The 25,005-nt window shown below is 46.7% G+C and overlaps 3 protein-coding genes across 3 annotated transcripts; 2 read left to right on the top strand and 1 right to left on the bottom strand.

Annotated features, from left to right (window-relative positions):
- Window positions 1-738: 738 nt before the first annotated feature.
- On the top strand, window positions 739-1,915 carry LOC136489978 (uncharacterized). The gene is made up of 2 exons (XM_066486480.1): window positions 739-1,015; window positions 1,122-1,915. Exons 1-2 carry the CDS (start codon window positions 739-741, stop codon window positions 1,913-1,915), a joined length of 1,071 nt encoding a protein of 356 aa, XP_066342577.1.
- An 8,702-nt stretch (window positions 1,916-10,617) lies between these two features.
- On the top strand, window positions 10,618-11,175 carry LOC136488062 (glycine-rich cell wall structural protein-like). Its single transcript, XM_066485110.1, has one exon. It carries the CDS (start codon window positions 10,618-10,620, stop codon window positions 11,173-11,175), a length of 558 nt encoding a protein of 185 aa, XP_066341207.1.
- Window positions 11,176-11,316: 141 nt separating this feature from the next.
- LOC136487732 (cytochrome P450 94C1-like) lies at window positions 11,317-13,170 on the bottom strand. The gene has a single exon (XM_066484828.1). The coding sequence runs from the start codon at window positions 13,089-13,091 to the stop codon at window positions 11,550-11,552; it is 1,542 nt and encodes a 513-aa protein (XP_066340925.1). The 5' UTR covers window positions 13,092-13,170; the 3' UTR covers window positions 11,317-11,549.
- Between the last annotated feature and the right edge of the window lie 11,835 nt (window positions 13,171-25,005).

The raw sequence follows: 25,005 nt of genomic DNA, 5'->3' as shown, positions 1-25,005 counted from the left end.
TTTCCTCAAATGAAAGCATGGACTTTAATTCGTCCTCAATCCAGATGAATATATATAGGACAATAATGAGACTGTGATAAGTATACGTGTCAGGGTACGTACGTAATCAGGAACAGGCGACACGTCTAGCTAGCATATAAGCAGCGTAATTAGGGTTAATTTGCTTCATTGAGCAGACTGTCAAGCACATGTCTAGCATCGATCGATCTATTCTTGAAGGAATGGGCATATGCACGCGGCCGTCCTGCTTATTACGCTTCAATTTATAAACACGCTTTTGCAGTCTTCAAATTAAATCAAGTGTTTTTCAAACTTATCTTGCACCAAATAACGTACACTAACGAAAGTTAGCATCTAAGCAGCCCTAGCAGCCTGGCCCTGAAAACCTGCAACGAACGAATGGAAAAGGAAAGGCCCTGCACAACGACGTACATGTAATCATCTGACACTCTAAATGAGTTGGATATACGCATGAACGTAGGCCACGAAAAGCCACACATTTCTGGCGGTTGCAAGCAACCTTTGGCATATACCATGCATCTTCAAATGTACTCCGGCCTAGTCCTACATATGGAGTGCTCACCAAGATGGATCATCAGCCGCCTATAAATCACCTCGGAATCTTGCATGGATCCACACCATCTCATCTCAGCGCATCATCACACAGCATCACTGCACTCGATCACCGGTCACCGGAGAAGCCGCCGCAACAGCTAGCGCACAATCGTCTCCAAGCAAATGGCCAGGCTGGGAGCACTGCTTCCGCTGGCCATCGCCGCCATCCTCCTGCTCGCCGTCGCGGCCACCGCAAAGCCTTCCGACGACAGGCCACCCAAGGCGCAGGGGCCCAAGCCGTACAAGGAGAAGGAGCACGACAAGGAGAAGCCCAAGCCCATGAAGGTGAAGTGCCACCACCGTAAGCTCTACCCTTACTGCACCGGCAAGCCGATGGAGTGCCCCGCCGAGTGTTCCCAGTCATGCTACGCCGACTGCAGCTCCTGCAAACCCGTCTGCGGTGAGCGCCGTCGCTTCGTCTTGGTTTCCTCAAGGTTGATGGTCATGTCTCTCAAGTACTAACAACTTGCCGGCCGGCTGGCGCATTGGTATCGCATCGCATGCAGTGTGCAGCGTGCCGGGGGCGTGCGGCGACCCGCGCTTCATCGGCGGCGACGGCAACGCCTTCTACTTCCACGGCCGCCGGGACGCCGACTTCTGCCTCCTCTCCGACCGCGACCTCCACATCAACGCGCACTTCATCGGCAAGCGCGGCGCCGACGGCATGTCGCGGGACTTCACGTGGATCCAGGCCATCGCCGTGCTCTTCGACGGCCACCAGCTCTACGTCGGCGCCCGGAAGACCGCCGCGTGGGAGGACGACGTCGACCGCATGGAGCTCACCCTGGACGGCGAGCCCGTGCGCCTCCCGGAGGGGGCCGACGGCACGTGGACCTCCGGCGCCGTGCCGGCGCTGTCCGTCACCCGCACCAGGGCCGCCAACGGCGTGCTCGTCGCGCTCGACGGCAGGTTCAGCATCAGGGCCAACGCCGTGCCCATCACCGAGGAGGAGTCGAGGGTGCACCGGTACGGCGTCACGGCGGACGACTGCCTCGCGCACCTTGACCTGGCCTTCAAGTTCGACGCGCTCACCGGCGACGTGCATGGCGTGGTCGGCCAGACGTACCGCCCCGACTACGTGAACCGGTTCGATGTCAGGGCCTCCATGCCCACCATGGGAGGGGAGGGCAACTTCACCACGTCCAGCCTCTTCGCCGCCGACTGCGCCGTCGCGCGTTTTGCGCCTGGTGGTGGTCGCCGTGACGACGATGGCGCCGTTGCTATGGTGTCAGAGGCAGAGCTCGCTGGCATCACCTGTGCCAGTGGCATGAGTGGCCAAGGCGTGGTGTGCAAGAAGTAACCAAGCAAAGTGTGCTTCTACTTATTTATACGCCGACGAAAGCACGAGAGTTGGATAAACTATATATATATATATATATGATGATGTCGGAGTTGTTTAAGCAATAATCAATGTAATCCTATGACATTCACACAGTAATAAAGTGTGGCCATTATTGGTTGATGTATTCATATTTGATTATATAGACCAACTATATTTGTGACAAGTATTTTCTTGCACCCTTGTTAAATGTTTTATTTTTCAGATATAAATGTTCTATAAATGACATATTAACATAGTGGAGTAGGCAACAAGTAGCATAATATTTGGTAGAGTGCTACTTCATATTCTATACAATACGTATTTGTAAATCTCCTTAACGGATTTGCTAAATTTTAGGTGCCTAAATTTTAGTTTCCTTTCACGCAACGGTTTCATATATTTTGTACTAAAACTGCAGCTTTGGTTCATTACAATTTCTGTAGACACAATCTGTAATTTTTTATTCTGAGAACAAAAAAAACCCATTAGACAAATCACAAACATGATGAAATTTGATATGTATTAGCACAAAGACGATTTAACAATTTACAATTATTTCTATAGTCAGATAAGACAAAAAAATAGATATGTTATGAACAAAGATAAATAACAAATCACAAAAGTGATAATTTACTTGTACTAATTGGTAGTATAAGAGTGTTGCCTGAAATCGTGCTAAAATTCAGGCACCTGGAATATAGGAGAAGTGTTTATTTAATTTATAGAGGTGGTTAAAAAGTGTTATGGTCTCCCAAAATGCCTTTGTTTTGAGAGTCCGATGGTTTGTTTATCGACCACAAACAACCATCTATGTGAAAGGATTTTCAGAACATGTGCATCTTAAAAAGACTACCTTTGAAAATTGTCATTAACTGAAAATGAGGCCCAACCCACAAACATAAGTAGCCCATATTAGCTGTATTTCTTCACACAAGTAGCCCAACGCATGGAAAGCCCAGTTGGACTTGGCCCAAGCAGGCCCGTCTATAATTTAGGATGTCTGGATTATATATAAATCAAATCAGACGGCTGTAAAATTCTACCGGCACAAAAAAACAAAACATGTATACCCTGTGTGCTCAAGCACATCCGAGAAGGCTGGTAGTAATCACAACATGTTTACTTTCTTGCAGGCGTTATACTCTGTTCTAAATAAATATCCACAAAAAGAGAATTTCTGTTCTAATCAAACTTGCTAGCTTGTCAATGTAATTTGAAACTCTTATCTTAGACTGAAATTACACCAAATTATTTATTTGAAGTATATTTTCCACTTTGCTATGTTTTTTATATGCAAACTTAACAGTGTTGTAAGTTTGCGATTCCTAATTAGTTGTGACGAGTAGTTTCGTGTCCTAATTGAAAACGTTAATTAAAAGAAAACGAGACGGGCAGACAATGCAGGATATATAGTGGACTAAGTCACCATTTATGCTCTAGCTAGATGCTTGACTACTTACTCCTAAGTTAAATTTCTCTGCTTCCTAAATTTATATAATTTTTTTCATAATCTGTAATATCATATTAGTTTTATTAAATCAATCATGAAGTATACATTGATATTGCATTTATTTAGTATTCGATGCACAAGTTTTTAAATTTATCAAATTTAAAGAATTTCTTTTTGAAAGGAAGACTATGCAGCAGAGCTCCCCACTATATCCAATTCTAGCCCGAAATTCGCTCCTATGAGGAGTTGAACCTAAGACATGAGGAATGCAGCTAGAAGCCCATTCGCAAAGTTAAACAAATTTGACTTGGGAAAAAGATTAAAAAACACTATATTCTAATGAAACAAAGGAATTAAGTAACTGATACCCAGTCTGGATATATAATTAGTGATAAAGTATAAATTCAATCCTATTATCTTGCAGTTCCTCTATTCCGAAATGCAGGTTGTTTTAATTTTATCCTAAATCAAATTTCAAATTTCTGTCAATCACCTAGTACATTTTAGAACGGAGAGAGTTAATTAACACAATGACAACAGATTGACCAGTGTTATAGTGGCCTTAATTCAGGAAGAAAGGCATATAAAATCTGTCCAACTTGGTCTAAACAACATGACGCAAGGGAATTGCGTGTCCTAGTCTAGCGCATATAAAAGATCGCAACACATGTTCCAATTCCAATGACTTGTAGCAGCGTGCCTGGCAGAATGACATCCACAATTTGGATTGTTTGTTTAGTCTTTGCTAGCGGTTAACAAGGCAGCTGCTATCCTGTAATTTTAATAGTCTGGTTCAGAGGAAGGTTTAATTAAGAAGTCTATCGGCACACCGAGAAGAGCCCCAGAAAAAGTGAGAAAAAAGAGAGGCCTAAAACCTACATGGGTGGACGCTGGATGGAGTTGAAAATAGTAGTTTTTCCTAGCTCCCTCTCCAAGATTTACTATAAAAACTTGTTTTACCAAACTTTTTTAAAACAATTTCAACTCCACCAATGAAGTTGTTCCGTGAAGCCGAAAAAACCTCCTACTCGACCAGTAAAGCGTAGAGCTGTATGAAACGGGGCCTTAATATAACTTATAGGTCTGTACTCTAACTTTGCCATTTACTGTACCAGTTGTCTGTTATGAACGACGTATAGGAATATGAAGTAAAGAATCAAGCCACAGAGGAGACACACGATTTAACGTGGAAAACCCCTCCGATGTGAAGGGGAAAAACCACGGGCACCAGCCAGCAACAATCTCACTATCTCAAGAGTTTTGGGTTACACGCCTATGGCGGCTTACAAGAGAATCAAGTCTCCACGAAACCCTAGCAAGGGTGTATATACCGTACCGTACCGCGGGGGGCTCCGCCCCCCCACCCCCCGAACACAGGGGCGAGACCCGATGGGCCGGCTTCAGACTCCGCTACGCTCCGGCCCAAGCCTCCGGCGACGGGCCTCCGCTTCGCTCCGTCAGAAACCTGGCCTATATCCTGGAGTGAATTTGGAACAACTCCAACATTGTCATCTAACATTCCTTACTGTAGCACGTTGTTAACTGACTCTGCAATTCATCTGTGGAGCAAGTTACATGAAAGAAAATATTGTGGCTAGGATGTCCAAGTTGCTGGCTTGCTGCAGATATACAAATCTCACGCCAGCAAGAAGAAAATTCAAGAAAGTGGTCCTGGATGCTTTGCTGCTAGAGCACTCCGACGGCTAGTTTTTGTTCTTGTGCTTGGCATATATGCAGGAGAAAAAGGAAGGAATTCATAGTGCCGCAGCATGCTCATTTGGACGGCAGTGAGCTGAGCCTGAGAGCAGAGAATTATTGGTGCCTTTATGTATGTATATACTCCTACTTTGCAGCCAGCACACGTGTGGATAAACAAATAAATGGTAGTACTAACACAACGCTAAAGGTGATAAAGCAGTTTTTTAGTTCTTTTTTGTTAAGAAAAGGACAAAGCACATTTTGCAGGCCACGTCTGATAACAGCACCCATTCTATTCGGTTAGGATAAAAGGAGTCATGTGTGACTGTGTGAGTGAGAAAGACTGCAGCTGCAGCAAAGGGCGATGGATAGGAAGAGCGAAACAATTCTTACTGGGCTTGCATCAACTTTGTAACCATTCAAACTTGTAGAAGATTGCTACATTGCCCCAGAGAGTTGTGGACAAGTAACCAACATGCGAAAACCACAGATCCTCCAACTTCATCACTGAAGGATATAAGAGCTACCATCTGTCTTTTCCCTCAAATGACTGGACACAAATGGTAAGAAGGTTCAGCAACTAACCAATGTAAGAAACTTCACATGCCATGGCCATTTGTGTCGCTTTCAGTGGACACCTTTTGTAACAACTGGTTGTTTCCTTCCTCCAGTTTCCTTCCATTCTGGCAATATGAGATTTCATTGCGCACGTTGCAGATGAAGCTGTCCACTTGCCCTAAAAGAAAAGAAAAAAAAAATGATGCTGTCCACTCGGCACCGACTAGGATGATCTGGTAAGCTATTTTTTTTCGTGGACATGGTGCATCAGTTGAGTTTCCCAAATCCCATGAGTGACTAATTGTGTCGGAAGCAAGTACGCAATCAATAATTGAGGAATCAGATTTATTCAGATGTTTGGTTGTCAATGACGCAGATGACAGTGAGCTGGCTGTTAAACTATGAACAAAAGGACGCCGGCCACTGTATTTCAACTTTTCAAGCCGTATTGTCTAAAATATGAGTTGGAGAAGTGTTGGGAAGATTCAAAGAAAAAGGATAATAATCTGTTCCAAAAAACAATTCAGAGAAAAAAAGGACACCTCGAGAAAAACGGGGCATGAGAAAGGGGAGACTTTCTAGAGGATAGCATATTGCCTATGTCATCTTGGGAACTTGGTGTCAATTTTTGCAGCACGTTTAAGGTCTTTTCTTTTAATTTACTTATCCAGTAGAGTAACAACTGAGTTCTTATTGCAACGAAACAAAGGAATTATGTAACTAATACATACTGTGACTAAATAGGTAGTGATAAAATGCAAATTCAAACTTCTTATCTTGCACTCCCTCTATTCCAAAATGCAGGTAGTTTTAGTTTTTATCTTAAATAAAATTTCAAACTTTTGTCTGTCACCTACATTTTAAGAATGGAAAGAGTAATTAACAGCCTGATAACAGATCAACCAGTGTTATAGTGGCCTTAAGTCAGGAAGAATTAAAGGCGCCGTCAGTTAAACGAGGCAGCTGCTATCTTGTAAATTATAATTGTCTGGTTCAGAGGAAGATCTAAAGAAGAAGTCTATCGGTGCACCGAGAAGAGCGCCGCAGGAAAAGAGATTGAGATAGAAAAAGTTGCTGGCTTGCTGCAAATATATAGTACTCCTTTTGTTCCCAATTATAAGACGTTTTGGCTTTTCTAGGTATATTATTTTTACTATGTACTTAGACATAGTGTATATGTAAGTGCATAACAAAAGCTATGTATCCAGAAAACCTAAAGCGTCTTATAATTTGGAAGGAGGCGGGAGTGCTTTGCAGTCAGTACACGTATGGATAAGCAAATGGTAGTTCTACTTACAACAATGCTAATGGTGACAAGGCTCATTTTGCTGCTCACGTCTGAAAACAACGCCCATTCTAGTCGATTAGGATAAAAGGAGGCATGTGGGAGTGAGAGACACTGCAGGAACAGGCGATGGATAGGATTAGGAAGAGAAGACCCAGCTTGCTTCAACTTTGTAACCATCCAAACATTTACAAGATGGCTACATTGCCTCTGAGAGTTGTGGACAAGTAGCCAACATGCCAAAACCACATATCCTCCAACTTCATCAGTGAAGGATGCATGAGCTACCATCTCATCTTTTTCCTCAAATGACATGACTGGACACAAATGGTAAGAAGGTTCAGCAACTAACCAACGTAATCCTATAGAAATTACACATGCCATGGCCATGTGTGTCGCTTTCATTGGACACCTTTTGTAACAACTGGTTGTTTCCTTGCGGATTTCGGTCTATGATGGTGATTTCATTGCGCACGTTGCAGATGAAGCTGTCAACTTGCCCTCAAAAAAAAAAAAAAAAAGACGCTGTCCACTCGGCACCGACTAGGATGATCTGGTAAGCTAATATTTTTTTTCATGGACATGATGCATCGCTTGAGTTTCCCAAATCCCATCAGTGACTAATTGTGTCGGAAGCAAGTACGCAATCAATAATTGATAAAGTATCAGATTTATTCAGATGTTTGGTTGTCAATGACGCAGGTGACAGTGAGCTGGCAGTTAAACTATGGACAAAAGGACACCGGCCACTGTACTTCAAGCCGTATTGTCTGAAATATTAGTTGGAAAAGGTGTTGGGAAGATTCAAAGGAAAAAGGATAAGGATCTCTTCCAAAAACAATTAAGAGAAAAAAGGACACCTGGAGAAAAACTGGGCAAGAAAAAGGGAGACTTTCTAGAGGATAGCATGTTGCCTATCTCATCTTGGGAAGTTGGTGTCCATTTTTGCAGCACATTTAAGGCCTTTGCTTTTGCTTATCCAGTAGAACAACAACTGAGTTCTTATTCTAGCGTTACGACGACTATTCTTCAATCTGACGATGGCAAAGAGAAGATGTATGAGTCCACTTTCACATCAGCTAAAAGTTCATCAGCAATTCAGCATCTCAGCATTCCTTAGGGCGAACAAAAGACATTTTCCTTTTGATTGATTCATGGCTACAAGCATTGTTGTGATCCTGCTTATCTTTTTTTCTTCCTTTCTAATAAAGTCAGTTGAAAAGACATTTACTTCTTGCTGGACCTGTTTTGTTTCTTTTAATAAAGTCAGTAGGGGGGCTCCCTCTCTTGTTTGGATCAAGATTCAGCATCTCACTGATGAGACAAATGCAGGAGGCCACAGTTTTCCCCAAATCCTCCATTGAACAGCCAGCACGAGAGCACAGTTCATCAACACAGTCTATGCTTGTCAGCGCTCTGAAGGAAAACCTGTATCGGTATACAGATAGACACAGTCAGCACCAGTCACTGCAGGTTGGCAGTTGCTGCCAGTGTGTGCAAATAGAACTGTAGAGTGGATCCTACGTTGAAGATTCTTTTTTCCTCGAATACGCAAAAGATTTGCGCATCATTGTATTAAGAAGAAGAGTTTAAACAAACATACAATGCGCTTATATCGAGCGCCGAAGGAGGTCGACCTAACATAGCCGAAACTAGACCATCCTAGCAAAATACCTTATGTTTCAATATTACATAAAAGAAAACAACCAATATCGACGTAGCTTTGTGACACAGGAGGTGGCCTTGCGTCTTTGCGGCTGCCTGGACGGTGCCTTTCCAATGGCGCAGATGGACCCTTGGTGTAGCTCATATGTTGCATGATCAACACCTCACCATGCTTGGAAGCTGGCACTCGGGAGAGGCTCTGAGCCACCAACCACCTGCTCCGCCACGGCAGCACCGGCTTAGTGGGAGGCTACTTGGGAGGCTCGGGAATCAGCGGAGAGTCCCTCTTACGCGTGACATTGTTGATGAAGTTGTCGAGGCGTCGTTTCGCGGAGTCATCGTTGTCCACAGCCTGGTGGATAACCCCCGGTAGTGAACTGGGAGAGCCATCCACCGTGAGGTCGAGCGTGTGTGTCGTCGGCGAGTCCACCGCCCACTGAATGGGGCACGGCGGTGGTGTTCGCAGCTCACAGGAGACCACCGCCGGGTCCCCATCCTCTAGTTTGGGGGCTGCCACTGTCGGGGCCACAGCCGGAAGTTGGGGGGTCGCCGAAGTTAACGGGAGGCGCTCAAGGGAAGGCCACGCTTCGATCGGACTACCGACGAGCAAGGTTGTGAACTCCTCAACCATCGGGTCCTCCGAGATGTCGCGATCATGCGTGGCGCCCGGAAACTGCGTGAGCGTCAACGGGTCGGGCTCAATGATGCCCGTCGCGTTGGTCGGCCCACCGTGCCATGCCTGAGCAACAACGGCGACCGAGGTGAAGTCCGGTGTCGCTTGGGCGGCCCCTGTCAACCAATCGTGACAGTCGGTGGCGACACTCGTTGCCGCAGCGGTGTCGTCCCCCTTCTGTCGACGCCGATGTCTCCGACGTCTCCGCATTCTGCGCCTACCGCCGCCGCGCGTAGTCGCACCTGGCAAAGCTGCAGCCGCACCCGGCACAGCTCCAGCCGCGCTCGACATGCCGCCCTGGGTACGCGGCCGGTTGCCCAAGGTACGCTCTTCGGACAGGGCGTCGTTGTTTGCCTTTTGGGCATCAACTGTGCCGGAGCAAAAAGGAGGCAGCTTCCGCCGCTGCTTACAGTCCCACGCAAGGTGTCGAAACCCCTTGCATCGGAGGCAGCGTGGGGGTAGCTTGCAGGTTTCCACCCTGTGTGCATTGGAGAGATAGTTGAAGCACTTCCCGTGCAGATCCGCCGGATAGCGGGCGGGGCGAGCCCCTCCGGTACCGCTTAACGACCCCTGTGACAAGACCTCACGCCAGCTGTCGGCATCCGGAGTGGAGATGCGCAGGCGGGCGGAGTCCCATCCACGGCGTCCGAGGCGTTGTCGGGCGGGGACGCGGCCATCCACGTACCGAGCAGGCAGGCCGTGGAACAGCTGGGGGCGCGGCCATGGTCAACGAGTCCTGCGGTTGCGCCACCCATGCACAGCGCCAGCACCAGTAGCACTGTTGTGCGTGCCTCCTGCGACATTGGCTGGCCGGGCTCCCTCAGCCATGGGGCGCCTGCCCCGCTCAGCAGCAGCGTTGCCGCGAGAGCCTCCGACGATGAGGCGCGGCTTTGGCATGCTCCAGCAAACGCGACATCCGGAGCTGCGACCTCTGGTGGACTGCGTCGAGGTAGGAGGTTGGGGAGCTGACCGGTGACCTCTCCGCGTCGGAGTCATCAAGGTCCTCATCCACCCAACGACGAGCCTTGGAATGTCCCATCGAGCCGTCCCCAGGGTGAAAGGGGGAGGCGAGAGGGACAGAGAGGACGATGGGCTAGGCGCGGAGGGGTGGACGAGGAAGATGTCGAGCCCCGACGCCGGAGTAGGCCGCTGCGGTGAGCTAGGCGCCAAGGCGTCCTCGTCATCCAAGACGTCCTTGATGAGGACCAGCGACCCGTCCTCCATCAGCGGTGACTCGGGCTAGGCGGCGGCTTCCTCAAGAGACGTTGGCGGCGGCGCGGCCTCCCCGCGAACGGCCGAGGTAACCCGCACCTGGCCTAGCGGCCACAGCGCGTTTGCCGGCCACGGCGTTGATGGCCACGGTAGCAGCAGCTTCCAGCGACGTCGAAGGGGGTGGAAAGGGTGGGCCCTTGGCTGCCGGCGACCCAGCGCCCATGGCCAGCGGATATCGGATGGTGCTGACGCGGTCAGAGCCCCCGGAGCGGCAGGAGGAAGCGGGGTCCAGTAGCTGCGGCGCACCAGGAGGCGGTGTTGCGACGGTGGGCCGCGCAGGCCCAGATCCACGCCCATCCAGCCAACCTTGCGCCGGTGTACGAGGCGGGTGGGGGACCGGCACTCCTGGCGTCGCTGAGGGTGGCGTGGGCCCCTCCGTTGCCGACGGCAGCGGGGCGGGGGCCGGGGAGGAAGAGGGCTCCGCCGGTGGTGGAGAGGCCGTCGGATGTAGAGGAGGTGGGCGGGGAGCCGAGCTCCCCTGCACACGACTCCCGTGCGGGCGAGGAGGAAGGGAGGGGCGGCACATAGGGGAGGGGAGGGTGGCGGGGAGGGGAAGGGCGCCGGCAGCGGTGGTGGCTGGGCAGGCTCCAAGGCTAGGGTTGGGAAAGCCCCCCACCACTGACTGCCTCTGTCTGTAGGATATCAGAATTCCTGTTACGACCAGGTTACGTTGAAGATTCAGGCAATGAAATTTGCAGAGGGACCATCTTGTTACTGTTTGTGTATAGTTTCCTTTGTTACACAACTCATCTTGTTGGGCCAGTTCTAGCTCTTTCATTGATTTCTCACCAGGAATTCAGGACGGCCAGAAACTCTGAATCTGTTCGAAACTCCTTGGCAACTGACTAAAAACCACTCCATGCAGCTTATGATGGTTTCTTTAGAAATATGAAAAAAACCCTGCATTCACCTCGAAAGATTCAACTTGCTATTTCATTCCCTCTTCTTCTAATTAGTCTATGCACAGTACATTGTTCCCTAAACAACTCTATCTAGTCTCTCTCTCTTTTTTTTAACGAACAACTCTCCTGATCCTCACAGGAAGGCCGCCGCTGATGGAGGCGGTGAGCCCCGACACGAACTTGGGCGCGCAGGCAGCGGCGCCACTGTCCCCAACCACCTCGACGTCGAACGCCCTCACCACGGCCACCGCAACGGCTTTCATCTCGGTGACGGCGAGCTCCTTGCCGAGGCAGACGCGGAGGCCCGCCTGGAACACCGGGTACCTGTACAGGCTCTCGGGGACGAACGTCCCGCCGGGCCCGGTGAGCCAGCGGTCGGGGCGGAACGCGCCGTGGTCGGCGCCCCAGATGCACGGCATCCTGCCCATGGCGTAGGGGTGGTACGTCACGCGCGTGCCGCCGGCCACGTAGGTGCCGTCGGGGAGCACGTCGGGGCCCGCGCAGAACTTGGAGTCGAACTGCACCGGCGGGAACAGCCGCATGTTCTCGTACAGCACCGCGTGGGTGTAGTGCAGGCGCTTGAGGCGCTCGTAGGTGAGCGGCGGCGCCGACTCGTCGCCGTCGCCGCCGCCGGCCTCCGAGCGCATGGCGGCCGCCACGGCCGGGTTCTTGGACAGGAGCATGAAGAGCGTGGTGAGCGCGGACGACACGGTGTCGCGCCCGGCCAGGAGGAAGCTGACCACGATGTCGCGGAGGTACTTGTCGTCGACCTCGTGCGCGTCGTCGCCGACCGAGGCCATGAAGCGGGACAGGAGGTCGTGGCTGCCGGCGACGCCCAGCTTGCGGCGCTCCAGGATCATGGCGGCCGCGAGCTCGTCAACAAGCGCGATGGCCTCCCTGAGCTCCCTCTCGGACCCGACGTTGAGCAGGCGCTTGGCTTTCCACAGCAGCGGCGACGCCGCGGCGCCGCGCATGGCGCAGAGCCGCGTGGCGGCGTCGAACGCGTCGGCGAGCCTCGACACGGGCATCTCCAGCTCGAGGCAGCACGGGTCGAGGCCGAAGGAGATCTTGCAGATGGTGTCGAACGCGAAGCGCCGGAACACGTCCTGCAGGTCGACGACCGCGCCGGCGTCGGCGGCGGCCGCGAGCACGGGCAGGAGGCGGGACTCCACCTCCTGCGCGACGATCCCGAACGCGTAGGACCGGACGGCGACGCTGCCGAACTCGAGGCTGGCCATCTTGCGCTGGTGGCGCCAGGCGTGGCCGTCGACGTTGAAGATGCCGCGGCCGAGGAGGTCCCCTAGCACCGCCGCGAAGGCCTTCCCCTTGGGGAAGTTGTCGAAGTTCGTCCGCAGCATGTACTCGACGTTGGCCGGGTTGGCGGTGACGGTGCAGCCGAGGACGTGGACGTGGACGGTGCCGGTGGGGGAGTCCCGGAGCAGGTGCGCGTACCAGTCGCCGAGGTTGGTGAAGTCCTGCGCCCACGACCCCGTCAGGTACGCCCGGCACACGTGGCAGCTGCACCAGGGCCACCGCCGGAGGAGCGTCAGCACGACGCCCAGCGCCGCCACGCAGAGCGCGGCGGCGAACAGGGCCGCGCCCAAGCACTGCACCGCCCATGGCAGCGACGAGTCTGCTGCTGCTGCTTCCATGGCGATGGCGGGCGCTTCTGCTCTGTTCCGGTGTGGAACAGGGAGAAGAAGGTTGGGTCGGGAAATGTGTGTGTGTGTGGGTGGGTGGTTCGTGCCGCAGAAGGCTGCGGCGGCTTGGCTATATATAACGTGGGCAGACCGGGAATACGCACATGGGGCACGTGCGTTTTGGATTAAGCAACGTTGGTATTGACCTTTTTGCCTTTTTCGTGCTCACAGCTCAGGTCCTCCTCGTTGTGGTAACAGTTGATGGCCGAAGAGAAAAAGGCGAGGGGCGTGCGAATAGCTGACACCCAGGAATGAAAGGTGGTTGTTTCTTTTTCCTAAAATAAAAGAAAAATGCTTCACGTTGGACTAGGGTGCATTCCCCCTGTATGCGTATTCGCTGCTACCAGCGCACGCACACACTGTGTTCTTAAGATTGTCCTTGAGATATTAGGTCATTAGATTTCAAAATTAATAAAGTCACCATAGACACTAAGACCATGTCTTTGAAGCTGATGTCTTGAAAAAGGGAGTGAGGTGTGTAACTGAAATGTTTTTGTTTCCTTTATGGAATGCGTCTTTTCACTTAATCACTTAAAAGGGGCAAATATTACAACTTTTAACGAATAGTGAGTATATACTTCCTCGGTCCTGGAATATAAGAGATTCAGAGTTCACAGTTTGTACCAAAATAGTACAAGGTATATATTCTGGGTTTTGAACCCTCTCTCGCCTTTGTCTTTTTTGCAGGAAATATTGAAATTCCTTTTAACTTGGCATGAACCAAAGAAACCAGCCAGTAATTAAGGAAAATAACAACTGCACTACTCCCTCCATCCTAATTAGTGAGCGGCAATGTGGTCTTTTGCTAGGCTCCTTACTTGGCAATATGGTCTTTTGGTAGGCTCCTTACTTTATCTGAAAACCGCTTGTTATATTTCAGGACGGAGGGAGTAGTTATTTATAGTGTACCAAAATGACATATATAGATTCTTATTCGACGAGAATTTTAAGCTGTTGCTGCTTTTATATATTATTATATCAACTGGTAAAATATATTGTAAGATAAATCAAAAGGCCAACCCCAATTTTGAAGACTTCCTTCTATTAAAAGGTTTGAGAGGAAGGCCTCGAGCATGCCCCCTAGGAGTGATTTTCTTTTAAAAAAGAATAATGCTTCACGTTCTACTCTAAACGATACTTTGCGCTTGTGCCCTATATGCCACACAGGGAGGCAGCCAGGCCGGGACTGGGCAAATCTCTGAGGTCCCGTTTGGTAGAGCTCCTAACTGCTCTAGCTTCCCCGACGCATTCACTGTTCATACACTGTTCATAGTAGCCGTTTTTATCTCTCCTCTTCTCATAGAGCCAATGGGAGCAGGAGAAGCCACCATTGGCTCTGTGAGAGGAGGAGATAGGAAAGAGAAAAATAGCTTCTATGAACAGTGTATGAATAGTGAGGTGTAGCCATGGATTTAAATAGCGGGCTATAGCGCCGTTATAGCTTATGGAGAGAGCCCACGCTAAGCTATTGCTAGTTTTTCTACTATGTCACCTATGACCGCTATATTGTGCTTTAGCGCCGCTAAATTGCTTAGTTGTAGCTTTGAAATAGCGCCACTATTTCAGTTTTAGCTATAAGAGTGATAATTTAGTTATTATCTTTGTCGATAAGTTGGGCTTTTGGAAAATTGAACATAAATAATGCTATAATGCCATATTAAGTAATATTTCCTAGACTCCTAAAGCCTTGGAAACATATTTGTGTTCACTAAATTTTTTGATTCTTAAGTTTTTATAAATCAATTGCATGTATTTTTAATTGGTTTCCTTAAAAAGCTATATGTCATAGCTCCCACTATAGCTATGCTATAGCTTTATAGCTTCTGAAAAAAAGATGCCGCCATTTACTATAGCCCACAATTTTAAACCTTGGGCGTAACTGAAACATTTTTCTCCCTTATTGTATGACGTTTTTCATTTTGAAAAGTCAAACTTTACAACTTTTAACTGAAAGCTAGACATATATTGATTTGGTGTAAAAAAGTTGCATTAATATAGATTCATCTTGAATGTGGCAATTGACAACATTTCATAAGAGAAATTAAAGGTAAAAATTCAATTTTTGAAGACTTTTCCTCTATTATAATACTCCTTATATTGTGAGGATTAAAATATATATTGGGTTTGGACCATCTTAAGGATTGAAATGTTAATTTGAGCTGCGCGTGTCATGAATCGGGTAGTGGGATAAAATCAAGTATTCTAGCCATTGATTTTACATGTTTCTGTTTTTTCTCTCGATTTTTTTTTCAAATTTTGAGATTAAATCATTTGGAGTTTAGACATTTTGAATTGGAATTTTAAAATATAAAATTTTGAGTTGGAATTACAAAATACCCATGCGACATTGGAGTTGGAGCTACTGAGGAGTACATGCGACTTTGACATCACCGTTGTTGTTGAACCCGACCGATGGTAAATCAGCCATGCATTTAATTTTGCACTGAAATGGTCAAGCAACAACACCTCTGAACCATTGAGCTTGATGCTGACCTGAGAGGTCAAAACTAGGAATAGGTGTGGGCTTCTCTGTTTTCTTTTTAAATAAAATGGACGTATAAAATTGGCATTTTTTTTATAAGCTAGTTAGGTTTCTTATTGTGGAACATGGTCACTCTGGTTCAAATCCTGAACTTAAGGCATGCGGGTGCTCGTATCGGAGGCCTTCAGGTAAGAACGTAATAATAGAATCATAAACATAAAAATCTAAAAAAAACAGACTTTACTAATTAGAACCGTAGTATCAGACCCTTTAGTTAAAATCATAAAGACTTATAACCGTATAGCAAAATCGTAGATTTTATAACTTTATATGTGTTCCTAGATACTTTTACTTGAGTAAAAGAAAGGGGGCTCATAGGAGTTGCCTTTTGCTGCACGAACCCTATATATATATACACCAATAGAAGCAAGTATGGAACTTGGATAGAAAACTTGTAACAGAAACATCACAGAGAATCATATTTGAAGTAGGCGAATGGAGTACTGCTTGGTACATGCAGGGCTGCAGTTGAGATAAATATAAATCTGTTTTCTAAACTATTAATTTACATGATGATGTTGCAGCTTGCACTTAGTTTAACGTTGCAAGTTGGACAATGAGAAGTACTCCCTCCGTCCAAAAAAAAATGACGCTATGAGATACATGCTGGTCAAACTTTTTCATGTTTGACGAGGTTAATAAAAATATTAGCAACATATGTATCACTAAATAAATTTATTATGAAAATATATTCAACGATTCATCTAATAGTACTAATTATGTATTATAAATATTAATGTTTTTTTTTATATATAATTAGTTAAAATTAAAAAATTTGACTTATTGAAAAGTGAGTTCTCCGAGAGACGGAGGGAGTAGTAACCAAGTCGGCATGCATGCTGGCTCCAAAACATTGGTCCATGACAGTTGGATTCCATCCATATGGTCATGAGAGAACTGCTTCGGTAGTCCTCTTTTCTAGAATTACACGCATCTCGAAGCGGCCCACCAATTAATTAACCATTTTCTCAATTATTATTATTTATACTGGGCTGGCCCTTCCAAGACCAAAACAAGCCCAGCCCAAGTCCAAGTGCATGACGAGGTCCGCTCCTTGTCGCCGCACACCGCACACGGAAAGCAAACGCCAAAGTCCGAACAAAGGGGATCCGCGATGAGGATGAGTCCGGCTTGGGTTTGGGCTGGGCAAAGGCGGGGAGGGGCCAGGTCCATGCGGATCCATAATAATTAATTAAGGATGTGCCGCTTTGAGATGCGTGTAATTGAAAAAAGAGGACTACCGGAGCACTACTCTATGGTTATTGGATTTCTTTAATTAATGATTTATAGCCTGTGCTGTGCGAGCGCAGATCAGTTCCTCTCTGCATTGGACCAAGTCGCGGGCGCATCGCGCTCTGGGAACTGAGATTCTCTTAACCATTCAAGCCATGCAATAGCCAACTCACGCATGTACGCATCTCTGATTCCTGATATGCATGTGCATGCTTTCTCAGTTCTCACCTTTTTTTTTCTTTCTAAAACAATGTTTTTATAAAAAATTAAAGTACCATGCATGCATGTGACATTATTTAATTTGCATGATACTGTAGACTACGGGTAAGCCTTATCCTCTCCTCCGATCCTCCAGTGGAGTACTCAGTAGACTACAGTGTATGCTAGCTGTGCAATCGCGTCGCAGCGAGCTGCTCCGATCTCGCCGTGCGTGCACTCGATCGGACAAGCGATGAAAAGTCCCCGGTCCCCTCTCACTTTCGCTCAAGTGGCGGGTTGTTCTTGGTCGCTCTGTCCGCCAATAAGCAGTTCTCTAATCCGATTCATGCCTCGTTTAGATTGGGTTAGGAATTAGTATTTGGCACTGTAACACTTTTGTTTGTATTTGACAATTATTGTTCAATCATGGCCTAATTAGGCTCAAAAGATTCGTCTCGTAATTTACAATAAAACTATGTAATTAGTTATTTTTTTATCTATATTTAATACTCCATGCATATGTCTAAAGATTTGATGTGATAAAAAGAGAGTAAAAAAACTTACAATCTAAACCAGGCCCCGATTCTAAGGTGCGCGTGCCTCCACATCCCGTAAAGTACAACGGCTCGTTGGCCGAGTTATCCGATCCGATCAGATTCGTTCTACGACACAGACAGACGCCTGCAGCAGATCCATGCATCAACACCAATCCATCATGGCGGATAGGCGGTGCGTGCGACCGGCGCAGGGGGGCGCCGGTGGTCTCGCGCCGCCCACGTCGCCGGGGCAGCTCTGTTCGCGTCAAATCGATCTGCTTCTCCATCTGACATGTGGCTGGCTGGCCGGCCCGAGCGTTGCCGGCAGCAGGACAGCAGGATCGATCACATTGTCACATCATCGGTCGTCGATCGACTGCCGCGGGGTGGTAGTGGTTGCCTGGTTGGTGGTGGTGGTGCAGTTCCATCGCCACGCCCTGCGCTTGTAGTAATCCATGTAGGTTTCCTACGCTACTTAAAAAACAGATTTAGAGGAACGTCTCCTTTTATTTTAAGGGGGGCTCAATCTAAAAGCACCCCTACAAATAGTCTTCAAACGAGCAGCCCCTATACATCTATTTGTAGGGGCTGCTGGTATTATGAGCCGCCTCTCCAAATGGCCCTATTTGTAGGGGCGGCTCGGCTCTAGATCCAGCCGCCTCTACAAATGGATAGTAAACTTTATGTATTAAAATTTAAATTTTTCAAACATTCTCGGATGGAGAAACAACCAAAATAAAAGTTATAGATATCGAAAAGTTATATAACTTTATAGTTGATAATTTTTTTTATTTGAAATCACCTTGTCAAGGAAAACTATGTTTGAATTTCTCACATTTGAAATTTGAATTTTTCAAACATCCTCGGATGGAGAAACAGAAAAAACAAAAGGTGTAGATCTCGAAAAGTTATACAACTTTGTAGTTGACAACTTTTTTATTTGATATCATCTTGTTTAGTAAAACTATGTTTGAATTTCTCACATTTGAAATTTAAATTTTTTAAAAGACCTCGGATAGAGAAACAACAAAAATAAAAGTTGTAGATCTCAAAAGGTTATACAACTTTGTAGCTCACAACTTTTTTATTTGAAATCATCTTGTCAAGGAAAACTACGTTTGAATTTCTCACATTTGAAATTTGTATTTTTTAAACGACCCCAGATGGAGAAACAACAAAAACGAAAGTTGTAGATCTCGAAAAGTTATACAACTTTGTAGTTGACTACATTTTCAATTTAATTCATTTAGACTCTAAACACTCATTTTAAATTCGGTTGAATATAATATGAGGAAAAAGAATATCTCGTATGGACACAAGTGAGTGTGAGGTGCAGTTGTTAGACGAGTAACACATGATAGGGGAGGCCACAGGTTCGAACCAGGCGGCCGCGAAGCGGGGTTTTTGTGCAAAAAAACGCACGACTTGCGGCGGCACAGGTGCCTCCCAGGATAATTTTTTTTCTATTTTTTCATCCATATTTTTTATTTCTGAAAAAAAACTATAGGGACAGTTAGTGATTTGCAGATGCGCCTGCGTAGGGGCAGGTGGGCAAACCGCCCTTGAAGAACATCCTTAGCCGCCACTACAGTGCCAATGTGGCGTAGTGCTAGATCCTTTGACCCACTCCAGATGCTCATCATCCTCATCTAAATTAAAAAGAAAGGTGACGCTAAAACGCATGCACAATAATAATAACAGATTAATCAAAAAAATATTTTCTACAATTGTTCAACAGACCAACCATTTCTGCGTAAGCAACTACAGCTGATCTTCTATCCCTTCTCCCCTATATAACTAGCTATAGAAGATCTCTCAAAAGCTATTTGGACGTACAAGAGCGTTGTGGTGCAACATATTATATACTCAAAACTCATCCATTATATCCATTCTTACACGTGATGTCTACATGTCATGGTCAAATTTATTTTTCTTCTTCTTCCTCCCTATACACCACACTTCTCCACGGCTTCGAACAGACGGGCAGCGGTGCGAGGCGTGGCCGCAGGGGCACACACAATGACCTGTGGCGTGGGCTATTATGAAGCAATTCGGCATGGGACCCACGTATAGGAGAGGTCTTGATGTCCCCTTTCTTTAGGGGAGAGGATGTACATTTTGAGATATCTCTCAAAAATTATAGGCTCATATATTATGAGATTGAGAGACAGAGAAGGAGAAGAGAGATCTGGTGCAGATGCTCATGTGAAAATAATAAGGCATTTTCATAGTCCCAATTTAGTTTTGATAATTGAGTAACAACCTTAGATGGACTAATGTGTTTTATGTGAGATGGACAGGTATTTAGCGTCCACAGGTACACGAGGTTGAGCAAGACATAGAGCCATGGTGAAAAGATGGCTTGTGCACGATGCAAGTGCTCCAGTAGTGAAGGTTGAAGGAGTTCATTGAATATGAGACATGACATAGTGTACGTCATGTGGTTAGGTGGAGAAGTTTTTTTCGAGAACGTGCGCTGCACGTATTTCATTAAGAATGTTAGGTGGAGAAGATCAAGAGGCAAGGCTTAGCTACGAAGGACCAGGTTGCAAGTGTGAAGGACAAGTTAAAGGCTCGGGTGCGATGGACCATCGAGGCAACGGTGAAGAGCAAACGAGGCTGTGATTGATGAACCAATAAGACCATGTGAAGCTATGAAGTAGATCATATCATTCATGGAAGATCAAACCAAGTGTTGATTTGTGTTGGTAATCAAGTGGCTTGATGGAGGATGATGAAGGAGCTTCATGCTATGGGCAGTGGTCAAGGTAGTGTGGTTGGATACACTTGATGGATGACCATTGTTCATCATTTGATGAAGATAGGGGTAGGATGCTTGTGTGGCATCACCGACGTGGAGAAGGAAATGGACTGCACAAGGCAAAGTTATATTTGTAAAGTATTTCATTTCACTGGTCGAAGCTTGAGTAGAGAAGTGCTTGATCGGGTTTATGATATATAGCGGTACTATCAAAATGGGTCTTTTGTGAGCTAACATGTTATCTAGTGCCACTGAGTGAGCAGTAACTCACATTGAATTTAGATCGAGTGGTGTGGAAAGGAGCAGGTAAAAATCCTTTGAAAATGAATTTGAAAATGCTATTCAGTTAGCCTATGTAGTACAATAGCTTCTTGAGCAGCACGTTATAGCAATGACTCGATTATTCCGGCCAAATAGAGGGACAAAAAAAAAAATGAAAACTACAAATTCGTATTTTCTTATCATCAGAGTCCAATTATAAGCATATAAAGAAAGAAAGTTGTGTATGAAGGGTTTCTTTATGCATCGTGGAGAACAATTGCATATAAAGAAAGAAAGTTATAAATGAAGGGGTCTTTATGCATCGTGGAGGGCAGTTGCAGGGTAAGCGATTAGTTGAGTACTCGATGCTCTTATCTCACTCAGTGACGAGATAAAATTCAGATGGTGAAAAAGGAGGGCAAAAGGTCTGTTTTATAGCTTTGTCTAGAGATTTTGCTGGTAATCACTTGCAGAAGAGACTACCGTTGGTTGTATCTGCCTCTCAAACGTAAGTTGCATTTAGTTATATTATCTTCAATAATAGATGTGTAAAACTACCGCGCATGGTAAATATGTTCCTTTTTCTTTTTTAATGCTTTTATATACTGTTGATCTAGATCCAATGTCTTCTACGTATTTGATATAGCTAGGAACTATATTTAAAAATTTTGCTGCATCAAAGAAACCCATTTAATAAACACGTGCATGCCACACGTACACTACGGGAGAGCAAAATTCCCCGAGTGTCGCAGGCTTCCCCGAGTGTCAAAAATCGGACACTTGGCAAAGCCAATCTTCGCCCAGTGTTGCACTCGGGGAAGAATAGCACTCGGGGAAAAGAGGCTTTGCCGAGTGCCGCAGAGTGCCTAGCACTCGGTAAAGAGCGGCACTCGGCAAAGGCCCTCTTCCCCGAGTGCAACACTCGGGGAAGAGCGGCACTCGGCAAAGAAAAATGTTACTTGACGGCCTAACCCGTCCACGCCGTTAAAACTAAAAAAAATTGCTTTGCCGAGTGTCGCACCCTGGCACTCGACAAAAAGGCTGGCTTCCCCGAGTGCCCTGTCACGGCACTCGCAAAGGGCCTCTTTGCCGAGTGCTAGGAAGGCACTCGGGGAAGAATTTTTTTTTGTTTTTTTTGCCCCATTTTTTTGTGAGGCCTTCTCACATTATTTAAAACTCCTTGTTCAAATTTGGGATAATTTTGACTTTTTTTTTTGGTATATTTCGTTAATTTTTTTTTGTTTTGTTGAATTTTTTTGCATACTTCAAATTTGAACTGCAGGTGCATGAAATAATGGAATTTGGTGATTCAAAAAATGATATTCATGATATTTGGTGTATGTTGAGGCCGTATCCAAGAACTCACATGAAATGTCGAGCATCTTGTTGACGTAACATGACGAGGTACTTGCGGGAAAAGTGTATTTAAATCATATAAAATCCGAACAAAGTCTGAAAATCACGAAACTTGTCGGGGCGTCATGTTATCGCATGTAGATGCTATGATAAAAAATTGAGAAGGTTTCGAGCAAGTTGTGACGTCGGATGCCTAAAACCCAGACATCTACCTGGCCTTTTCTTGCTTTTGATAATAATCTGACCGGCCATATCTATATTATTTGGCCCTTTTAGAAACTGAAGCTCAGCTAAAAAAAACTCACTCTGTTTCCCTCTCATTGATCTTGAAAGTGGCGAGAAATGGATCGTGATGATGTGGCTGGCTTTTATTAGTGGAGGTTAATTGCAAACATATATTCCTGACCTCGATCTGAGACTTCTAATTAACCCAGTACAGTACACAGCGGGATCTGTTCTTTTCATCTTTGGTATTAATATGTTTCTTGATTCGAATGGGCAGGGCCTACCTAAACCTTGGATCTGGTGGTATTAATATTAACTCCTTGAACGATCCTTGACATTGGAGCATGTACAGATCAGCAAGCAGTAGAGTATAAAGGTACTTCCATTGGCACACTACTACCACATGCCATGCATGTTGTGCGTGCTCTCTATTAATTTGTCAAGTTAGCACGACATATAGCTTGTATAGACAGCGAATCGATCGATGTTTACTTGCAGGTGTCCGAACTCCTGAGCTGACCCGGCCTGGTTGATGAATGGCAGGTGCTTCAGCTAATTAATTCATTGTGATATGTGAAGAAAATAAAGCCAAATCAACTCTTCCGCTGAGGGTGGAGCTGAGGCCACCGACTGGCCAAATCTGGTCCGCTTCAGCTCAGCTCTGCTCTCGATCCCGGGGCTTCCTTTCTTGGCATATGGTCCATCCACCGACAACAACCACATAGGCGTCGGTCCTGCCTGGGGCGTGTGCTCAGCTCAGCTCGATAGATAAGGTAGCAGCAACCAAATTTGCTAATAATAGCATTGTAATTAATTTTTGGGATTGTGTGACCATGATCAAATTACAACTGCGTGATGGAATCCGTGTGCTTAATTCTATCTCGGTCTATGCAACAGGGTGTGTGCTCGTGCTTAATTACTCGATCTAGCTTCTATTTGTACTCGCAAGTCAGGTTTTCCAAGTCTTCTATGTGCGTGACACTAGAAACAAGAGACGACGAGTGGTTCTCCCTGGGAAGAAGCGGATTGTCGGAGTTGAAAATCAAGTGGAGGAGGAAGAGTTCAATTATCAATCTAATGAAATCCCTCCTTTCGATACTTCCATCCTCCCTAAGATTTTGGCGAGCGAACTAATACCATACCTAAGAGATGGTCATAAGGAGGATGGCCCCATGGCAAAAAGACGCCGAAAACGGCAAGTACACACAAAATAATGCTAATGTGAGTTTTGAATATGCCCTGTGATTTTTTTAGAACAAGGTGATTTAGCAAACTGCTTAACTTGTTGTTTATTTGTGCAGGTGAGCTCCTCAACTGCTTAATTTGCTGGTGCTGAAATTCGAGCAAATGGAATCTGATATATATGATATATATACTTGGTAGAGATAGGAGCTAGCATACGGATGTATATGTTTAACTCTTGCAGTTGGTTGCTTTCTGGTGTAAAATTCTAGAACTGAGTAATTAATAACTATATATATATGGAATAAATTATTGGTGTTGGAGTTGGCATAAACACACTACGTGAAAACGGTTTGTAGCAACGGGATAAATTTTTTGTAGGGGCAGCTGGTGATGGAGCCGTCCCCTACAGTGACGTACTCGGGAGCCACTAGACCAGCCACCCCTACAAATGGCACAGTAGGGACGGCTAATAATACTAGCCGCCCCTACAAATGGGGTCGATTTGTAGGGGCGACTCATTCACCAGCCACCCCCGGTGTTACGATTTGTAGGAGCTGCTCAATCACCAGCAGCACCTACAAATCACTTGTACAACAAATATCTCCCAGTCCCCCCGGTCCCATGACAACAGTAGGTTCTGATCCTCTCCCCCCCCCCCTCTCTCTCTCATCCCCGCCTCACCTTCGTTGGCGTCGCCATGGAGGCTAGGCGACCTCGGTGGCAAGCCCCCAGATCCGGCGAGGCCGCCTCCTACAAACCTTCTCCGCATTGTCCTCACTGTCCAGCTCCTCGCCTTGCTCCGCTCCGTGCCAGCCTCCCTCCTCCGCCTCGTCCTCACTGCCATCCCGGCCTCCCCGCTCGCACTCCTTCCGCTCCTCCCGCTCCCCACTGCGCTCGGCGCCACGCTGCCCGTCCTCAGCTTCATCCTTTTATCCCCGTTCTGGTCCCTCGCTGGCGCCGCTGCCGTGGTCGAATCGGCCACAGGCCTCACGCCGCTCCGCCGGAGCTGCCGGCTCCTCTCTGGCTCCCGCCTCGCAGGCCTCTCCTTGTTCCTGGTCTTCGCCGCCGGGATTGGGGTCACGCTCTGGGGCTTCGGCGGTGTGGCTGCCGAGACGTACGACGCTGGGGCTGGGTGGGCTGGGATGGCGCCCGTGGTGGTCAAGGCGGTGGCTGGCACAGCGCTACTGGAGGGACTATTTAACCCCATCCATGTGATATTCTTTTTGTGTCATGAATGGTTTATTGTTACCTTATCATTTTTTTGTTATGTCCAGTCTAGTCTATAGATTCTTCTTCACTGACTATTGTTTATCTATACACAGATTGGTTCAATTTGTAGATTCTTCTTCACTGACTATTTTGTGAGCCCAAGAATTGGAGAGGTGGTACTCATGTCATTCTCCATTGCAGTAGTAATAACTAGGAATTAAGCTTCATATGCTATTTGAGTGTTCAACTCCTAAATGTGTTACATGCTAGGCTACTTCCTCCCATCATTCAGTACTATGATCATGAAATAGGCTGCAGAAAAAGCTTCTTAGGGTCAGTTTTGCATACTTGCATTAGCAT

This window comes from Miscanthus floridulus, chromosome 10 (assembly GCF_019320115.1).
Source record: "Miscanthus floridulus cultivar M001 chromosome 10, ASM1932011v1, whole genome shotgun sequence".
Classification (NCBI taxonomy): domain Eukaryota; kingdom Viridiplantae; phylum Streptophyta; class Magnoliopsida; order Poales; family Poaceae; genus Miscanthus; species Miscanthus floridulus.
Note: the sequence above shows the minus strand (reverse complement) of the source record. Positions and strands in the feature narration are given on the sequence as shown.

Excerpts from the sequence above, each read along its gene's own strand:
- LOC136489978 (XM_066486480.1), top strand. The coding sequence starts at position 739 with ATGGCCAGGCTGGGAGCACTGCTTCCGCTGGCCATCGCCGCCATCCTC. Across the intron at positions 1,016-1,121 it reads CTCCTGCAAACCCGTCTGCG|TGTGCAGCGTGCCGGGGGCG; the intron begins GTGAGCGCCGTC and ends CATCGCATGCAG.
- LOC136488062 (XM_066485110.1), top strand. The coding sequence starts at position 10,618 with ATGGCCACGGTAGCAGCAGCTTCCAGCGACGTCGAAGGGGGTGGAAAG.
- LOC136487732 (XM_066484828.1), bottom strand. The coding sequence starts at position 13,091 with ATGGAAGCAGCAGCAGCAGACTCGTCGCTGCCATGGGCGGTGCAGTGC.